This window comes from Scyliorhinus canicula, chromosome 7 (genome assembly GCF_902713615.1).
Source record: "Scyliorhinus canicula chromosome 7, sScyCan1.1, whole genome shotgun sequence".
NCBI lineage: Eukaryota > Metazoa > Chordata > Chondrichthyes > Carcharhiniformes > Scyliorhinidae > Scyliorhinus > Scyliorhinus canicula.
In genome coordinates, this window is record NC_052152.1 from 180,457,115 (window position 1) to 180,478,430 (window position 21,316).

General features: G+C 46.0%; 1 protein-coding gene across 6 annotated transcripts in view; it reads left to right on the plus strand.

Annotated features, from left to right (window-relative positions):
* LOC119969596 (DNA (cytosine-5)-methyltransferase 3B-like) overlaps positions 1 to 21,316 on the plus strand; it is a 307,538-nt gene that overhangs the window by 245,725 nt on the left and 40,497 nt on the right. For all 6 annotated transcript variants that reach the window (XM_038803415.1, XM_038803412.1, XM_038803414.1 and 3 more), the window contains 2 exons: positions 13,932 to 14,080; positions 18,489 to 18,574. In XM_038803415.1, coding sequence (XP_038659343.1) covers positions 13,932 to 14,080; positions 18,489 to 18,574 — 235 coding nt within the window. The remainder of the gene's footprint in view (positions 1 to 13,931; positions 14,081 to 18,488; positions 18,575 to 21,316) is intronic.

Genomic DNA, 21,316 nt, shown 5'->3' on the forward strand with positions numbered 1-21,316 from the left:
GAGTTGGTTTTGGATGATTATGGCCTCTATGCTGGTGCTCTTGGCTTCTTAAAGGATGCTGATGTTAGTACACTTGTCCACCCAGCTGATGTGGAGAATCCATCTCGGACAGCATTGATAGTACCTTTCAAGGGCCTTCAGGTGGCGCCTGTATGTAGTGCAGGTTTCTGAGTCGTATAGAAGAGGGAGGAGGATGAATGGCGTATACACAAGGATCTTGGTGTGAGCACGGATGTTGCATACATCAAAAACTCATGTCCTTGGGCATCTGAAGGAGAAACTCATGGATTGGACACTATGTTGGATCTCCCCATCGATGTCAGTCTTAGATGAAAGGTGGCTTCCCAATTGGGGGAAATGTTCCACGTTTGATAAGGTTTCTCCGTTGATCTTGATGGAGGGAGAGGCCAAATTTTGCACTGGGGCGGGAAGGTAAAGGGTTTGAGTCTTCTTGAGGTTGAGGCTGAGACCAATTCTTCGAGATACTTCTATGAAAGTGCCAAGCATGGCTTGGAGATTCTATACTGAGGAGTGGAGATAGCGATGTCATCCACATATTGAAGTTCCACGAGTGATGTCAGTGTTGTTTTCTTCTTGGATTTCAACTGGTTGAGGTTCAAATGTTTTTCGTCTATCCTGTAGATGATGTCCACTCCACTGGGAAGCTTGCACTTGATAAGATGAAGAAATGGGTGGGGCGATGGCACATCCCTGCTGACTCCAGTCTTGACCTCAAAGGATTCTGTCTTACTTCCATTGGTGAGGACTGTCGACGACATCTTGTTGTGGAGAGTCGGGGGATGTCAATGAATTTTTCTGCACAGTCGGCCTTTGACAGGGTCTTCCATAGCACTTCCGATTGACTGAATCAAAAGCTTTGACCAGATCAATGGAGGCCATGTAGAGTGGTTGATGCTGCTCCTGGAATTTCCCCTGGAAGTTGCCGAGCAGTGAAAATCATTGTTCGCTATTCCATGGTTTGGTTGGAAGCTACACTGGCTTTCCGGAAGGATTTCTTCAGCGACTGGGAGAAGGCAGCCAACGAGAAATCTGGCGATGATCTTCCTGGTGATGGAGAGTAGGGAGATTCCTCGGTAGTCCTACAGTCTGCTTTGTATACTTTCTTGAAGATGGTAGTGATGATGACATCCCTGAGGTCAACAGGAATTTCTTCACAGTCCTAGATTTTTAGGAACAGCTGCTGGAGATGGTGGCTGATCTCTTTTCCTCCAAGTTTGAAAATCTCCACTGAAATCCCATCCACTCTTGCGGCTTTTCCATTCTACACGTGTTGCTTGGTGGGAGTCCAAGATCACCTTTGATGGGGAGTTGGGGGATTTCCTCAAATACGTCCTCATCTAATAATAATCATAATAATATGATTGCATCATGGTTTAGGAGTTCTTAAAAGTGTTCTCTCTACCGAAGGCCGATATTTTCTTTGTCTCCCAATAGGGCTCTGTCCTAACTCTGCATTGGTTTGAAGCCTAGGGTTTTGGGTCCACATATTGCCTTGGCGGCACTGAGGAAGCTATGGGTATCATGCTTGCCAGTGAGGAGTTGCAGCTCTTTCGCTTTCTCAGTCCACCATTGGATTTTGATTACCCTAGTTCTTTGTACCTCCGCCATGGCTGATTCAGCTCTCCTCTTTGCCTTACTGATGTTTTACCAGGTTTGGAGAGCTTTCCTCTTCTTGCCAATGAGGTCTCGGATGGTGTGGTCATTCTTGTCGAATCAGTCTTGGTGTTTCCCGGTCTTGTAGCCAATGGTTTCTTCACAGCTTGAGATGATGACTGTCTTCAGTGCTTACCAGTTTTCCCCCACTCCATGAGAATGGACAATTTGGAGATTTTGGAGAATACATTATTGGAAGTTCACTTGTATGCTTGGCTCTTGAGGCCACTCAACGTGGATCTTTTTTCTGATTTGTTTCTTCATCGTCTGCTGCTTCTGGTGGAGTTTGATGGACATAGGAGTGGATGAGCCAGTGGCGTGCCCAGCAGTCATTTGCCCATCGCTTTGGTGATGAGGACATTCTTTTGGTCTCTGGATTCGACGATGACAAAGTCGCTCATGTGTTAATCTTTGATCGCAGATGTCTCAGAAAGTCTTCAACACAGTGTGTTAATGATGACAAGCTGTTGTTCCATGCATTTGGTGACCAGAAGAATCCATTGGAGTTGCAATTCCCAACTCCTCCCTTTCCAATGGTTCCTTTTCAGAGTTGGGAGTCCTTTCCAATCCTGACGTTGAAGTTCCCAAGGAGGATGATCTTATCTTCCTTAAGAATGGTGGAGAGTATGATGTCCAGGGTGGAGTAGAAGCCTTCTTTGGACTCATCATTGGCATCAAGGATTGAGGCATAAGCACTCAGCTCCATTGCCTATTGGTTCTTGGCAAGTTATATACAGAGGGCCACCAGGCACTCGTTGAAGCTGACAGGGAGCTCCGAGAGGCAATGGACAACTTTGTTCTTGATGGCGAATCCAATTCCATGTGTCCGAGGCTGATTCTCGCGTTTTACTTTCCAGAAGGAGGATCAACCACCGCCATCTTCCCTCAGCTGCCCTTCGCCTACTCTTTGGGTCTCTTGCAGGGCAGCGTATCATTGTTGAAGTGCTTGAGTTCACGGGAAACAAGGAAGGTTCTCCCTTCCGGTCGATTGTTTTGCTCATTATCAATGAGGTTTCACACATTCCAGGTTACAAAATTGCATTTAACTTTCAGATCGATGAGCCTACTGGTTCCGCTTTCCAGCTAGGTTGGGGATGGAACAGACTATTTTTAGTGCACCTTTTCTAGCTCTTTCCCTGTGGGGGATAAGCAGAGTAGATCCTGAAGAGGGTTGCTCAGTCGTGAAGAAAGCTGCTGAAATGTTCTCCTGATCGTATTCCAAGAGCGAGACAACTGAATCAAACTCCACCGCCTACTGGCTGGTTCAGATCTCATGGTCCTGTACCCGTCACCTCTTGCTGATCAGTGAAGGGGTTGTCTGTATAGAGGTTGTGTTGGTTTCCGCTAGGTAGATGCCTGGTGTAGGACATCTTTTAACATGGGTATGTTGTTGCACATCAACAGACACATGGGGCGGGATTCTCCCATACCTGGCTGGGCAGGAGTCCCGGCGGGACGGAGTGGTGTGAACCACTCCGGCGTCAGCCCGCCCCAAAGTGGCGGAATCCTCCGCACCTTCAGGGGCTAGGCCGGCGGCGGAGTGATTTGCACCCTGCCGGCCGGCGTGGAAGGCCTTTGGCGCCACGCCAGACTGTGTGGGTCCGGTCTTGCGCAGGAGTGTCAGTGGCTGCTGACATCATCCCCGCACATGCGTGGGGGGGTTCACCTATGTGTCGGTCATCACGGAGGCTGACACGGCCGACTCGTAGGAAAAGAGTGCCTCCACGGCACAGGCCCACCTGCGGATTGGTGGGGCCTGATCACGGGCCAGGCCACCGTAGGGGCACCCCCCAGGGCCAGATCGCTCCGTGCCCTCCCCAGGACCCCGGAGCCCGTCCGCTCCACCAGGTCCCGCCAGTAAAGGACCTAGTCTAATTTACGGTGGTGGGACTGGCAAAGAACCAGCAGACATCGGCCCATCGCGGGCCGGAGAATCGCCGGGGAGGGGGGGGGGGGGCGCTGCAAGCGGCCGCCGACCGGTGCGGCGCAATTCCTGTCCCCGCCGAATCTCCGGTGCTGGAGAATTCGGCAGCCGGTGGGGGCAGGATTCACCCCCCCCCCCGGCGATTCTCTGACCCGGCGGGGGGTCAGAGAATCCCACCCATGGTCCTTGGTGCTGTTCCAGTGACATGGGAACCTCGATGACTGGGGGTCTCTCTACAGCTGCAGCCTTCATCCCCCAAAGCAGCTATTGATACTATACATGTATTTTCTGCCTGATCCACCATTGAGGACTTGTTTTGGATTACGCTTAGTCTGGTTGCTCCCCTCCGACCTTACCGTCATGGGTGACCCTGCCAGGAGTTTAAGACTCTGGATGGCATTTCTTGGTATCAACTGTACGTTCAAGTCTCTCTACCACGGCAAGATACCATTCCAAGGAAAGGGCATCAGTGTACTTATAGATATTGATCCCATGTCTCCAGGTTGTGTTAATGATAAACAACACATTTAGGAAAAGAGGAGCAGGCCAAGGATTGTTCCTTGGAGGATTTTGAAGCTGATGGTGCAATGTGAGGTAGAGAGGCCATTACTGGAGGCAACTGGAAAGATGCAAGGGTGATCCCAAGGTGCTGAATTACAACGTCCGGGTGTTGGAAATTATAGCTTGGTCAACTGTGGAGAAATCAAGAAGGAATAAAAAAACACGGTCACTGTGATGGATGATATTGACTGCGAGTCAAGTCAAGGACCACTTTGGTGCTTTGAGAAGAGCGGAAACTTTCCTGGGATGACTGAAGAATGGAGCTCTTGAAGAAATTGGCTTTGATCTTGGAGGTAATAACTTACTACGGGCACAATCCAATGGCTACGCTGCGCTGGAAAAACAGCTCACCGCAGTGCAGCATGGCCGATGAAAGCCGGGAGACCCTGCTCCCGGGAACGACTCGCCACGCCTTGCGAGATTCAACGCGATCTCGCAAGACATTCCTATGCAAGTCTCTGCCCATTGTGGGCGGGATCACCTTTTGGCAAATATGCATATTAGAGCAAGGCAATAAGACTCACTCTAATGTGCTGATTCCCGAGGTACCTGAGGCTTCGGGATTCAGCTCCTTTGCCTCAGAGGCCTCGGGGGAGCGCAGTTCAGCACTGATCCCCAGAAATGGGGACCAGACGGAATTACACTTGTGGGAGTCTCCCAGGGGATTGGAGGCCCCCAGCTGCGTGCTCTTTGGGCAGATTGGTGTCCTGGCACTGCTGGTGCCACCTGGCACCTTGGCAGCGTCACCTATTCTAGTGTGTTGGGGCTGGGGGAGGGGAGGAGAAGTCGGGAATCGTTTTGGGGGTCTTGAAGATTGCGACGCTATTTTAAAATGGCATCCCGATCTCTCATTACAATGGGGAATTCCGACAAGCGGAACTCCCGACTACACAAAATGGGGCTATGCTTGACCTTTTTTGATTTGTGTACAGGGACATGTATTTCTTTGCTCGTCACTGCTCCTGGTTTTTTCACCATTAAGTAAGTGTTCCAGGTTTATGTTTCTCAAATACAAAATGGATGACCTCCCTGTATTGAATCCCATTCTGCTATAGTTTTGCTCAGTCACTTTGCTTGTCAGTATACATTGCAACTTCCTGCTGTTATCATCATAATTTACTGTGCCTCTTCCTAACTTGGTGTTATCTTAAAACTTGGACATGCAACTTTCTGTTCCTTCATCCAAGACATAATATGTACATAAAGCTGAGGCCTAATACAGAGCCCTGCAGAAACTACCTGACACATTCTGTCAATCAGAGAACAAACCTGTTGCCCCTTGCTCTCTGTCTCCAACCTCGTAACCAATCAATAATCCTTGTTGCAAGGCACCTCCAATTCCATATATTCTCATTTTGTTATTAAGCTATTGTGGAACATCCTTGACGTCCATGGACAACATCCATATCTACAATACAATTCAGCATGATAGTGATCTCCTTGAGTGGTTGGGGAGGCATTGAGTATTGGCATGGAGAGTAAGAAGGGCCATGGGGAGTGGCTGGGGATCACATGAGTTGTCATGGAGTTGGAATGGAGGGATGAGAAGAGATGGGCCACAAATGGGGGTGAAATGATGCGAGGAGTGAGGGCTGAAAGGCCTAGTTGATTTTATTAAAACTGGAGCAAGTTCCAAAGAACTGAGGCAGGCCTTCTAACCAACCCCTGCCACGCAGCCGCACACTCCCATGGCCACCAAATATGGTCGATGTACAGTCCGCTTTCCATCACCAGATGCCAGTGGTTCATTTCAAAAATGGCATCTGTTGAGCGTATAAAGTGCGGAAGGACATTCACGGGTAATAAAAGTTCATGCACCAACTGTCACTGAAAATAGGGTTTGGATAGCTTGACATTAGACCACTATTGTTGATAGGTTCATTGTTCATTTTTAGTGTTATGCAGCATTTTTTTTTAACTTATGGGGCTGGATTCTCTGTTTGGGAGAATAAGTCCCCACACCTGCGTGAAAACGGTGGTGTTTTGCGCCAGGAAAATAGGCGCAAAACGGCGACCGATTCCCTGCTCCAGGGGGCCTCGCAGCCAGGCAGCGTAGAGCTCCCAGCTCTAGCTGTCGATATGGCCTGGAGCATTGCTGGGTCCATGACCATGCAGGTGCACGGCGGTGACCTGCCACGCCGTGCTTCATGGCGGACGCAGACCGCAAAAACAGGCCTCTCCTCGGCCGCTCGCGCGCCCAATACCGCACACCCCCACACAGTGCCCCCAGCCCCAAATAAAGCCCCCCTGCCACGGATCGGCCCTCCCCCAACTTTGACGGCGCTGTACTGAGTCCACAGCCACCACGCTGAGTTTGCGACAGGTGAGACGGGAACTCGGCCAGTCAGGGATGAAGCATCGCGGGGTGGGGCTCAGGCTTTTCAGGGGGCGGAGCATTGCAAAAGTAGCGTCGCCCCCGATTCTGTTGTCATCGGGGATTCCCCGTCCCGTAGCCGATTTCCGCGTCCGGAATCGGAGAATCCAGCCCATGATCTCTATGGGGAGACTGCTTTGTTTTAAAATAACTCCCAGGCCAATCCACCTCACACAGTATTATTACCAATTAAAGGCACGTGCAAATGTGGAAAGCTTGTTCATTCAATCATTTTGAATAATTTAGTTTGAGAATGGTAGAGAAAGGATAATGGGAATTTGACTTTTCATGTCGAGGATTAAGACAGTAGTCTAAAGCTTTTGCTATGAAAGAAGATTTTTTTCAAATGCCTCTGTACAACTCTACTTGACTCCAGTGATGAATGTAGGTGGGTTTTGCCCCCACTTTTAAATGTATTTTAAGTGGGTTCCACATCATTGTTTGTTTCTCTGCTTTGCATATGAAATTTATGTCTGTAGCACATCCATGACTTTCGTTATGGCATCAGTTACCCTTCCATTGGTCGGTGGACATTTCTGTGCTGACTAGGATTGTGATATAAAGTATATGAATGTGTCATACAAAATTGAAATAATTTCACAGTATTAAAAGTACTTTTTAATTTACTCTCTCCCCGTCTAAGAGTATCATAAAATTTAGAGTGCAGAAGGAGGCCATTCGGCCCACCGTGTCTGCACCGGCCCTTGGAAAGAGCACCCACTTAAACACATACCTCCACCCTATCCCAGTAACCCTAGCTAAGCTTTTCTTTGGACACTTAAGGGCAATTTAGCACGGCCAGACCACCTAACCTGCACATCTTTGGACTGTGGGAGGACACCGGAGCACCCGGAGCAAACCCATGCAGACACGGGGAGAACGTGCTGATTCTGCACAGACAGTGACCCAAGCTGGGAATTGAACCTGGGACCCTGGGGCTGTGATGCAACAATGCTAACCACTGTGCTATCATGCCGCTCTGTGTGAAAATCACATAAAAGTTAATTCCAAGTAAAATACAATATGGTTGTATATTGTATGTGTTTATAGAATGTTTGTAACTGTTGATGATTCCTTGCTCTCTCCTATATTTATGATCTGAATCTTAGTTCCTTTGAGTTCTGATTTATCTTATTCAATTTTCTCTATGATGTGTGCACCTCCTGTTTTGTGTCTCTCTTTGGCCTGGAATCCTCCAATCTTCTGCTCAGAAAATCCCTGCTTCACATAATATTTGATCTATCTCCACTCCTCCTTAATGCCTGCCTTTATTATTCTCTTCCTTTATCTCTTTTTCTAGATGGCTCCCTTTCTTTGTGTCTGTTTACCTCCATTTTCTGATGTCTCCCTTTCTTTCTCACTCGTATGTGTTGGAAGACTTAAACTTCCTCAGTCTACACCATACCGTATCATCAGAGAGATGGTACTGAGAGCCTGCACTCTTCCAAGGTTTTCAGCCATCAGTACTATTTCACTATATCCCAAGACTTTACTACCTGTTTCGGAGATTCTGGGTCAGTCAGGTAAGTACTGATTCATATTTCTTTTTCCAAGCTATTTTCTATAATTTCCTTTCTTCTCTTTCTACCTCTTCAGTCAGAAATGCCTGTAAGCATCAGGCTTTAACCAATGTTGCTTGAAGGAGCTGCAAGAGAACACCTCAGGGATGATTCTCCCAGTAGCTTTCTGTTTGTTCTATAGGTAGCACTGTCCTGCTTTTTGGTAGTGTAGGTACAATAAATAATTTGGTACACAAGATATAATATCCTGGTCACACCGTCAGCACAGCCCCTCTTCAAGCTCCAGAGCAATGTTCATTATACTACTCTCAATTATTTAATTTTGTACATCAGGAGATCATTTACCAAAGACGCCTCACTAGCTTACAATGTATATGCTGCTGGAGTTATTATTTTAAATATTTAATAATACAGTATTCATTTAAGTGTTCTGAAACTGGACATCTGCGTAACACTGAAAATAATGGGAATTCTGAATGATTCCAGGTTGGAAAGTGTTAATTAAAAATTCTTCCTGTCATGAAATGGTTTCCTTTTTCAACGTTAACAGTGAATGTATTTGCTGAGTTGTGAGATGCAGGCATGGATGTCAGTGTGTAAAATCCAGTGCTCAGTTTACTACCTACTGTATCATACAGGCTTGAACCCACAACCTTTTTAATCCGACAAGAGCACTGTCACCAAATCAAGCTGACAAATGTGTGAAATATGCCAACAGGAATGAACAAGAGCACTAGACCAGATAATTAGGTTTGCAAAATATTCTGGTTCTCTGTCTAAAGCAAGTTGTATCACAGGCAAGTTTGGAAAGTTATTTTAAGTGCTTTCAAAAGCACAGCCGGTGTCTAAATGACAGCTTGACTCTTCAACGTAAGGTTGTGGGTTCATACTCGAGTACAGGACTTGAGCACATTTTGTAGGGGACACTTGAGTAGAGCTCACATGAGACAACATAATTATCTCCAATTGAGCCACATCCCTCCAGTTCTTATTCAGCTACCTGTGAGATAACAGTCCATTGCTACAGTACTAGTGCATATGGCTAAAAAAAAAGGATATGTTCTCTACAAGACCATAAGACATAGGAGCAGAAGTAGACCATTCGGCTAATTGAGTCTGCTCCGCCAATAAGTTTATTCTCAGTAAATGTGTTAGTTGAATAGAATTTAAAATCAGTCATTTGTTTAATAGGTTGGCTCAGGAGACACTCAATCTTCATGCTTACCCAGCATGGCCAGTTTCCAAACATCCCCACCAGCATTTACATTGGGACCCAGTATGGGAACGGGTGTGGCCTGCAGAGTGTTGTGAAGGTTTTTGAGTGATCTTGTATAGTAGAACACACAATTCATTAGAATCATAGAATTCCTACAGTGCTAAAGAAAGCCATTCGGCCCATCAATTCTGCACCGACCCTCTGAAAGAGCACCCTACCTAGTCTCACTCTCCCCCCCCCCCCCCCCCCCCCCCCCCCGTAACTCCATAAACCCACCTAACCTGACTCATGGGGCAATCTAGCATGGCCAATTCACCTGACCTGTTCATCGTTGGACTGTGGGAGGAAACCGGAGAACCTGGAGAAAACCCACGCAAAAATGGGGAGAACGTGCAACTTCCACACACGCAGTCACCTGAGGTCGGAACCAAACCCAGTTCCATGGCACTGTGAGGCCTCCATGCTAACCACTGTGCCATCGTGTCACACATTAGTACGGTTTTCTTCAGATTCTTAACTGAAGGGATGATTTTATTTTTATTCAAATCTCAGTTCCTAGTTGGTCACAAAGCACACGGGCGCGATTCTCCGCTCCCCACGCCGGGTGGGAGAATCGTGGGAGGGCCGGGCGACTCATTTCACGATCCCCTGGCGCCCCCCATGGCGTTTTTCACGGCGACTGCCGATTCTCCGACCCGGATTGGTCGAGCGGCCTGCCGTTCGCGACCGTTTCATGACGGCGGCAACCACACCTGGTCGCTGCCGTCGCGAACATGGCCACCAAAGGCCCGTTTGAAGCTTGTGGGGGCAGAGAGGGGAGTGAGCACCACGGCCATGTTCGGGAGGGGACTGCCCCGCGATCGGTGCCCACTGATCGTCGGGCCGGTGTCTCAAAGCGACGCATTCTTTCCCCTCCGCAGCCTTGCAAGATCAAGCCACCACGTCTTCGGGGCAGCGGAGGGGAAGACAGCCACCGCGTATGCACAGGTTTGAGCCGTCGGCCGTCGTGACGTCAGCCGCGCATGCGCGGGTTGGAGCCGGCCAACCTGCGCAAGCGCGGCTGGCGTCACATAGGCGCCGCCGGCGCGTCAAGGCCTGGCCGCCGAGAATAACGGAGCGCCGCTCCTAGCCCCCCGGGTGGAGGTGAATACGGTGAGAGGAGTGGCCTCCGAGACCGTCGTGAAACTCGGCCGAGTTCACGATGGCCTTCCCGATTTTTCCCGGGAGCGGAGAATTCCGCCCCACATTTCCAACACAATACAACCAAGAACACCACAGACTGACAGTTAACAAAATGCTCCCAATGACACAGGGCCTCAATAAACCCTGTCTGAAATCCCATTAACTTTACTGAAACACATTCCACACCCTATAAACTGACAACAACCCCTCCACTCAATGATACACCTCTTGGTTGACTCCAAAAGCAACCTGGTAACTGACCCAAGTGGTGAAGTCCCAGTTTCAACCTTCCCTGGAATATCTGTGCAACTCCCAACCAATTGGCACAGGCCAGGGAAGATGTGGCCACTTGCTCCTAAAGTGGAACATGAGGAACAGCTCAAATTGTGACCGTGACAATTGCCCATATTTTGAACTTCTGCCCTGAGAGATCCATTCCTGGTGGCATCACAGCCACTCACACTGCGTTAGCCTAAGTCATTGAACGGATTGTTAACTTCGACATTGAGCTGTAACTACTTACCCAGCTATATGAAAGAAGGAGCACGATACCGCTCTATTTTCCTGTTACATTTTACTTTTCGTACTGCAGCCATGTGACTGAAAAGCACTTACTTTTTATCTTTCAAAAGGCAACATTGTTTCTTTAAATAGATCACTAAAGATTGTCCCAGTTGCTAGGTTGCAAGAGTATTCATCGTGAGCAAGAAAGCTAGTCATTTCCTTCTAATCTTTCTGTCCTTCCAATATTCTGGCCTCCAAGGATAGCAACTGTCAATATAGAGCAACATCCCTCAGTAATGGATTTATATTTAACGTCATGATATGTAAACTCCTTTCAACACGTTCCCCACGAATAACACCTGAGCAGTGAAAAAGGCAAGCTTGTTTAGCAGCTAAGCATCACCATAAGAGGAGAGAACAACTAAGAGAAAGGGTAATTGTGTGAACAGATGCATTCAATCCATTGTTGGAAACTTTTACGTTTTGTTTTAAAAAAATATATAATCTATTTTTAATTACCAAAGTATTTTGCAGCATTTTGTTAATGATGCATTGAAAGCAGTAATTCTAACAATTTAGCAGGAATGTACAAACAACCTTGGGAACATATTGGAAATGCACAGCAACATTTAATTAAATTATTTTGATTGCAATTGAATTTTCCCAAACCTTTTAAGTGATCACTTTAGAAATAAATTACGTTTCTGTCCAAACTTTTCAACTGAGCAAAAACATTCCCGAGGACTTTTACCATAGACACTTTTAAACTCCAGGAGCTTTGCTTTTGCTGCTGTAATACTAGTGTGCATCTGCACACTAAACTCATTGAAATGAATAACGTTGCCATAGATTATCTTGTTCCAGCAGCTAGCTGACTCAACCATACTATCCACTGTGTTGGTTCAAAGTTTTCTCTCACCACAAACCACTTGTTAAAAAAGCATCTGACATCATAGTTCAAATATATAAATCTTAATCATGTTATTATGTGAATAAAATGCAATAACATCTCAGTTTTACTGTTTTCGAAGAAGCATAAACACATTTATTTTAAAGCAGGAAAGAGAAGAATTTGATTTTATTTGTTTAGAGATTGTATCATTACATATCTAATAGCAATTTCTACCCAACAGAGTTACAGAGCTAGCCACAGTAGTTATATTGGTGCAGATAAGTTAATTTAGCAGAATTTAGATTTTGGAATGCAAGTGGAATACATTTCCTCATCATGAATATTTAATGGTTAGGATTGAAGAGCTTTGTTAATATTTTATTTTCTAATGAGACCCCTGTTTTAGTTGATAGTATATTAATAACTCTCCTTGACAAACCCAACATTTCAATGTCTCACGGATTTAATTGACTCAATAATTGCCAAATATTTCATACAATATGGCAAGGAGTCCCGAATTCACAGGGCTTTTGCTAAAAGGCAGTTTTCTGACATTTGTCTGCAGATGTTTGTTTCCAAAATCATTGCTTAAAAAACGTCATTGACTTGCAGACAAATGACAGAAAACGGTATCAGCAAATCTACCAAAGTTTCATCACTCAGCGTTAAACAGTCAAATGTCACACTACTGACTGAGTGTGGGTAGCATGAACGATCGGCACAGTGTTAAAAGTACCCCCACAAATACAGAGCTGGCAAGATTGCAGGCAGAACGCAAATCTTCTGCCACCACTGGATCTTTATTTCCCCCAAAAATCCATGCACCTTGTGAAACATTTGATAGGGGAGAACCTGTATTAATAAGATTAAGCCCCACCCATTGGGCTAGGCTGTTTTAACATTTGAAAACATAAATTGTGACCTAAGACATTACAAAACATTAAGCTTAATCTGGATTGTCATAACATAAATACACAAAACCACAAGTAATACAAACACATCGAATTACTATATATTCAAAGAAATGACAAAACTTATAATAATATTCCTCGCCCCCACTTCGTAAATTCAAACCCACTGCACAAATGTCAGTTTCAGGTTTCACTTCCACGCAGGCATATTAACAGCCCTGTATGTGCACATCCTTTTCCACACTTTGGGTCCTAGTGGAGGAATGCGGAACCATAGGTCACCAACAACACTCAATGGTACACAGACATTAGTTCCTCTTTTATACTTTAACTGAAAGAATTGAGAATAAAGGTAAGAAAGCAAGATGCAATAGCACAGGTCATCTTTCTAATAATGTCAATGCTCAATAATGTATGTTAGGACATTTGTGTAACTTAATGTTTATATTTTATGTTTGCATGTGTGTGGGTGGAATGTTTTTGAGACATGACTCTGTCACATCAAGTCATTTGAATAAAAGATCATGACTGATGACTATGTATTGGCTCAAACAAGGTGGAAGTTAGGGTTGACCAATAGTTGGTATTTTTGTCGCAAGAACTATATTAAAAAATGTCATATTTTCTGGCTCTTCCTCTCTCACTGCCCCTGGATTGGATTGGATTGGATTTGTTTATTGTCACGTGTACCGAGGTACAGTGAAAAGTATTTTTCTGCAAGCAGCTCAACAGATGCCCTACTGAAGGTTGGGACAAGTTTGCATGGTGTCCTCCAGTTACATGTGGCCATCATTCATGTGTGTGCTTTTCAATAGGCACCTCATCTGTGGAGAGAAGCTGATCATGATCGTCTCCACTCACCATCTACATATAGATAGTACTGGCAGGGATTACTGGATAGCAATCGAGAACCAGAACTCTGCTTTGAATTTCTCTTCCTTCACTCATTTAGAACAGTCCTCCTGACATGAAGAATACATATAATCGGGTTTGTGAAAAGGTCAGCCCTTGAACTGCTTTTTAAGAATATCTACCCAGATCCAAATTGGTGCAAGCAGAAATGTTCTTGTGGACATTGGTTGGTGCTAATGAAGAGTGAAAAGTTGTGGGCTGGTTAAATCAGTCTCATTAATATTTTATTTATCAGCGTGGCTTTGTTGTGCTTTGTTGCAGAGGGCACAGGAAGACTCTTCTTTGAATTCTACCGACTACTTCATGACACCAAACCAAGGGAGTGGGAAGACAGGCCTTTCTTCTGGTTATTTGAAAATGTTGTTGCCATGGGTGTCAATGATAAAAGGGACATTTCACGTTTCTTGGAGGTAGTATTTAAATTTTGTTCAGCTTCTCACCTGTTCTGTGTTTAGAATGTGTATCATATTGAAGTATGACATGTTGTTTGTGACCCTTATTAATGAAGAATGAATTTAAAAACATCATTGACTGAATTGGCCCATTTGTCCATTGGCAAAGATAAAGGAAAGTGGGTGCAAATGGCTATGATTTGCATGTATGTGCTCATTTACAATTTTCACTACATATGTAAAAGAGGAAAGCTGCATTGTTTGAATATACAGCAAACCCAGAGCAAATGGTGCAATTACAACACACTGGGCAGCAAAAACATAAGGTCAGACACACTAGGTTATATAAAAACCTATTTATTGGCTGTAGTACGCAAATGACCTGGAGGTACAAATCGCCATATTTAAGAAAGACGTTGTTCTACCAGCTTTATTTTTGAAAAAAACACGGACTTGCTTGATTAATATATTGATTGGAACAAGAATTTGCTTCTTCAATAAAAAAGCTACTCTTGCAGTTCATGCATAGGGTAATGTTATTGGCATATTCTGTCAGAGACACCCATATTTCGATGAAATCTGCCATTAGGAAAAAGCTCTCTGCTCTCACTGTTTCTTATTCTTGCCCAAGGGAAAAGGGATGGAATCATTTTCTCGATTAAACAAGACATTGGCCACCTGTTTTATGCAGCAAGGCACAAGAGTGACTGATGCTAATAATGGTCTTACTGCTTCTGAAAGAGCCTGAGGCAATAAAATTCAAGTGGGCTATCATCGTCATGGCTATTAGTAGTACTGTACCTTTTGTGCAGTTTGACTGAAAACCTCCTTTCTCATCCCTTTTCTCTTTCCCTAAGTAAAACAAGTACAGTGGAGGACTGAGAAGAACAATACTGTGTAAATGGAATGGCAGAATCTGACATCAGGCCTTCGAAAAGAGTCTTCTAATTCCATTGTTTGCTTACAGTGCAGCCCTGTTGCCTAAAATAACATAGTTACGAACACTTTTTTTTTCCTTACTAAAAATTACAACTGAAATTATGGCCAGAATTTAATGTCCTCCTCCGAGGTGAGTTTGTTGGCGCGGATCATTTAATCGGGCAGAAGGGTGGTGGATAGGGACCCTACTATCCTCCTGTCTCTGCACTGATCAAGTCCGGGGCAAGCCTTCTCTTCTAGCTGTCAATAGAGGCTCTTGTGAGCAATTAATGCCCACTTAAGAGCCTTAACCTGCTGCAGATGATATTCACCCTTCTTGTCGGGGTTGATTTGGGCATCCTTGGGGACCCCTCATTGTCAGGCATTCAGTGCCTGATTGATGGACCCAGCATCAGGAAGGGAGGGAGGGGGCGCTGCTGACCCCTCTCCTCCATGACCGCCTTGCTACAGCCACCCTTCTTGATATCACTTACCTGTCGCCTGGGTCCCTTGGTGATCCATGGCTTTGGGTGGGTGCATTGTCGGTATCTGGCTTCTGATTGGCTGACAGCTCTTGGAGGGTGGTGGTATTTCCTGGGGAGGACCCTCTGGTGCTCAGATAATTGCCTTATTGGCACTTAATTCATTGGGCTCTTGCTGGCTCTCTACCTGGTAGGCAAGGCTGCCATTGACGACACTAAATTCTGCCCTATATTTCTTCCTTTCCTTTTTAATGAGGTTTCTACCTCATATGCAGCCTTGTAACTGCTAATACCAAAGTTATATGGAGCATAAAATTCATCATTCCTACCATCAACAATAATGATGGATGATATGAAGGACTTATGCTTCTGTTTCTGTGTCATTTGATCAATGGAAGTTAAAGTGCCTCTTTTAGGTGCAATCTTCCTGCTCCTGCTTGTTCTATCCCAGAAACTCACATCATGGACAGAATGTTAAGAAACACTTGAACCAAAAGCCGATCATGTCTCCTTGGATCTACTTCATCATTCAACATGTTGAAGGCTGATTTGCTGCCTCAACTCCATTTTCATGCCATATCCTTTGATTGCCTAAGAGAGCAGAAATCTTATCTACCTCAGCCTTGAAAAATGAAACATCCACAACCCTCTGGGGTAGAAGATTCACAACCCTGAATGAAGAAGGGTGGCACGGTGACGCAGTGGTCAGCACTGCTGCCTCACAGCACCAAGGACCCGGGGACAATCCCGGGCCACTGTCCATGTGGAGTTTGCACATTCTCCCCGTGTCTGTGTGGGTCTCAACCCAAATATGTGTAGGGATCTTCTGGTCTCGTCATTGTCAACGGGGTTTCCTGGAAGATCTCGCTACCGCGAATGTGTAGGGTAGGTGGATTGGCCATGCTGAATTGCCCCTTGGAACATTTTTTAAAAACCTGAATGAAGAAATTTCTCCCTATCTTTGTCTCAAATGATCGACTCCTTATCCTGAGATTGTGTCCATGTTCTGGATACCCCAGCCCGGGGAAGCAACCTCTCAGTGTCTACTCTATCAGGCTCCTTCAAATTCTTCTGGGTGGGATTCTCCGGTCTGCCATCGGCATTTTCCTGTGTAGCGCGCCCTCGCTAGCAGTGGGCTCCTCCATTCCGGCAGCCAGCCAATGGTATTTACCATTGTGGCCACCCCACGCTGTCGGGAAACTCGCGAGCATGGGTGCACTGCAGGCAGAGCGGAGGATCCTGCCAACAGAGAATTTTGTTGTATTTGTTTCAATGAAATCACCTTTCATTCTTCTAAACTCCCAGAATTCAGAGGTCCAAATTATTCAGCCTCTCCCCATGGGACAACACTCTTGTCCCAGGAGCCATTCTAGTGACCCCCCCACCAATCACCGTTCCAGCACCAAGGCAAATATGTCCTTCCTGAGAGATTGTGGGCGCGATTCTCCGCTCCCGCGCAGCATCGGGAAGGCCTTCGTGAACTCGGCCGAGTTTTACGACAGCGTCGGAGGCCGCTCCTCGCACCCTATTCACCCCCCCCCAGGGGGCGAGGAGCGGCGTTGTAAGAAATTCGGCCGCAGGGCCTTGACGCTTGCATCAAAGCGGCGCGCTGAGAATGACGCTACGGCGACGCCTAAGTGACGTCAGCCGCACATGCGCAGGTTGGCCGGCTCCGCGCGGTTGTCGTCTTCCCCTCCGCTGCCCCGCAGGACGTGGCGGCTTGATCTTGCGGGGTGGCGGAGGGGAAAGAGTGTGTCTCTTGGAGACGCCGGCCTGACGATCGGTGGGCACCGATCGCGGGCCAGTCCCCTCCTAAGCACGGCCGTGTGCTCGATCCCCTCTCCGCCCCCCACAGGCCCCAAACTTACCTTTCGCGCTATGTTCACACCGGCAGCGACCAGGTGTGGTTGCCGCCGGCGTGAACAGGTCAGGAACGTCAGGCCGCTCGGCCCATCCGGGCCGTAGAATCGCCGGTCGCCGTGAAAAACGGCGACCGGCGATTCCGCGACACGCCATTTTGGGGGAGGGGTTGCCAGGGTGGCATGTCGTGATTCACCTGGCATTCCGCAATTCTCCCACCCGACGCGGGGAGCGGAGAATCGCGCCCTGTGTGTCCACAGCACAACTTCCTTATTTTTGCATTCCAATCCCCTTGCAATAAAGGGCATCATACCATTTGCTTTCCCAATTGCGTGCTGTAGCTGCATATTAATTTTCTATGTTCCCTGTACGAGTGAACTAAGTCTCTCTGAACATCAACATTTAAAACTTTCACACCTGTTAAAAATATCCTGCTTTCCTATTATTACCAAAAGGAATAACATCACATTTCCCCACAATATACTCTATCTACCACCTTGTTGCCACTCACTTAACCTGTCTGTATCTCTTTGTGTCCTCCTCACATTTTAAAATCCCAAGGAGCTTTGTATTGATAGCAAATTTAGATACCCTACTGTTGGGGCGTGATTTTCTAGCTGTGCACGCCAGCGAGATCTTCCAGGAAACCCCATTGACAACGGCGAGATCCCGCCACTGGCCAATGGCGTGCTGCATCTGTTTTGCAACGGGTTGCTCGGTGAATTCTTCCCTATGTCTCCTTGTCATTCATCATTAATATAGATTGGAATATATAGATTATTAAAATATATTCAGGAATAATGTATATTAATATAGAATGTAAATAGCTGGAGGTCCCAGCACTGTTTCTTGTAGCACTCCATTGGTTACAGCCTTTGCAAAAGGCCATGTTTATCTCTACTCTTTGCTTCCTGTCCGTTAACCATACTAATATAACTCCATGAGCCCTTAGCTTGAGTATTAAACATTTTGTATTACATATTATTGAATGCATTTTTGAAATCTAAGTACACTGTATGACATGTAGCATAATTATTTGCCAACCATTTTTTCTCATCGGATTATCCCAGAAAAGGGCTTTGATAGGAAAATCAGCACTGTAAACCATCTGTTCCTGCATGTAGCTGCTGTAACAATAACATGTTTCCTCTTTTACTGTATTATAGTGTAATCCAGTTATGATTGATGCAATAGACGTATCAGCAGCGCACAGAGCTCGTTATTTTTGGGGAAACTTACCAGGAATGAACAGGTTAGACAGGTTTCTGTTTTTGTGAAGCACGTCTGAATTTTGCATTTCCATTAATTCAGTTACTTAGTTTACTATCAATTACTTTGCGTATATAATGAAAAGCAAAAGATTGTACTCATAACTTTGTATTATATTGGTTGTATTAAGGTGTAATATTATTATTATGGTTTCCTGTAGGTGGAACTGTTGTTCAAACTAAATGCTGGAAAATACAAGTTGTAGTATTACTAGCAAGTGAATGCTTTAGAATGATGACATTCTCTGTCTACCTTTTTAATGGAAGGGGTATCCTTCTTAAAATAAATGGGCTGTATCTACATTAAGGTGTTGGTGAGAAGAATTCTATACAAACGCGTTAACTATTTATCAGATAACATTGTTAGTAGGACTTATTATGCTTATTACTTTTTAGAAGAAATTGGTTAACCTATAATAGATACTCAACAATGTCCTTTCACCTCTGGCACCTGAGTTTCAATTCAGCTCTAATCGATGGGAGGAATGTGGCTTAATATCTGTGAGCTATAAAGATCTTTGTATGAGATGGCAGAGACCATAAAGTGATGGGTCTGTGTGGGAAATTAAACTACTCATGCAAATGTAATAGGCAGTGCTGTATTATTTTTCTCAGAGGGTAGTGAATCTGTGGAATTCTTTATCACAGAGGGCTGTAGAGGCTGGGTCGTTAAGTATGTTCAAGGCTGAGAGATTTTTTAATCAGGAAAGGAATCAATGGTTATGGGGATAGTGGAGTTGAGGTTGATCATATCAGATAATCTTATTGAATGGTTTAGCATACTCGATGGGCTGAATGGCCTACTTCTGCTCCTGTGTCTTATGGTCTCAATACTGAGGCCAGGATTAAGATGCGTTGTTGGGATAGAGTAGAGGGAGCTTTTATTTGCATCATGTTCTTATAGACCCTAAGCAGGAGATGCTTGACCCAGATAGGGGGCGGAATTCTCCGACCCCGGGGCTGGCGTCAATCCCGCCCCTGCCGTGTCCCGAATTCTCCGCCACCCCCCCACCGAGATTCTGCGGGGGCGGGAATCGTGCTGCGCCGGTCGGCGGGCACCCCGCAGCGATTCTCCGGCCCACGATGGGCCGAAGTCCCGCCGCTGACAGGCCTCTCCGGCCAGCATGACCTGACCGGCGGGATTGGGGGCGCGGGGGGGCTCCGGGATCCTCAGGGTGATCTGACCCCGGGGGGTGCCCCCACGGTGGCCTGGCCCGCGATCGGGGCCCACCGATCGGCGGACGGGCCTGTGCCGTGGGGGCACTCTTTTTCTTCCGCCCCCGCCATGGCCTTCACCATGGCGGAGGCGGCTGGCGTGGAAGGCCTTTGGCGCCACGCCAGCCGGGGCCGAAAGGACTTCGCCGGCCGGCATAAGTCTGCGCATGCGCCGGTATGACGTCAGCAGCTGCTGACGCTCCGGCGCATGCGCGGACTTAAGCTGGCCGGCGAAGTCCTTTCGGCCCCGGCTGGCGTGGCGCCAAAGGCCTTCCACGCCAGCCGTCGGAGTGGGAACCACTCCGGCGCGGGCCTAGCCCCTCAATGTGAGGGCTTGGCCCCTAAAGATGCGGAGAATTCTGCACCTTTGGGGCGGCCCGACGCCGGAGTGGTTCCCGACACGCCGGGACCCCCCGCCTGGTAGGGGAGAATCCCGGCCAGGATGTGCAAAGTTACAATTCTTTTCGCACCCTACCATTCGCCCCCATCAAACAAAACATTCTGACTATGGAATTTACTAATAAGCAACTTCAAATTATATCTCAGATCTGCAATATTGATATCTCAATCCATTAGCCTTCAATGTGAACATCATTAAGATCAGTGACTGGAACAGACAGGCTGTCCTGTGCATGAATTGTAAACAATGTTGACAAGAAAGCAGCCATAAATCTCAATAACCACCACCAAACGTCAAATTATACATATTACAAAAATGATATGTCCTAGTATAATCAGCATATCGGATAGCCACGATTTGCTCACATATGCCTTAAATTGTGAAAGATTCTTTCCTACTTTTAATTCACATGGGAAACTGAAACAGGCTCTATGTGACATTATTTGAATTTTAACTTGCTAGGATAATATATACATATATAAAAATGTTTATCCTGGTTCTAGATGAATTATCCTGATTCTAGGTGAATTTTACTTGTCACATTAAAAAGTGAAGAAGAAAGAAATTCTTTGATCAAGAACTCATTAAGCTAAAGGTTATCGTTGATGACCGTAATATGTCTTAAAATGCGAACGGTTGTATTATAATCAGCAGTTTCGTCAGACAGGAATGTGGTTTTGTGACATTTCATTAGTCACATTGTTGTATGGTTTCCTGTGATCGACATAGTTATGTGTTAACTCAGTGACCAATCTTCTCATCAATTATACCTGACCTGTATAGAGTTGGCTGCTGAGGACAATTGTTTATATTTCAAATTAATTACCGGCAGAACTGCCTAGGGATACCCACGTGTTACCTGCAGCTGGCTATTTTAGTGATACCGAGGCCAGAGGCCCAATATTAGGTTTGCCTTGGCCCTATTCATTCAAAGAGGTATTATTGTTCCCTGTGCCCTGAATGTGCCTGTTTTTGAGTTTTGCCCACAAGTCTTCCAGAAAGCAGCTGTTTAAATTCACGTTTATCAATAGTTTATCAATAAAAAAAACCAGTAGAATTTTCGAATGCTTGGCGCTTTTGTTGGCTTTCTTTCTTTATGAAGGAAAAGTAA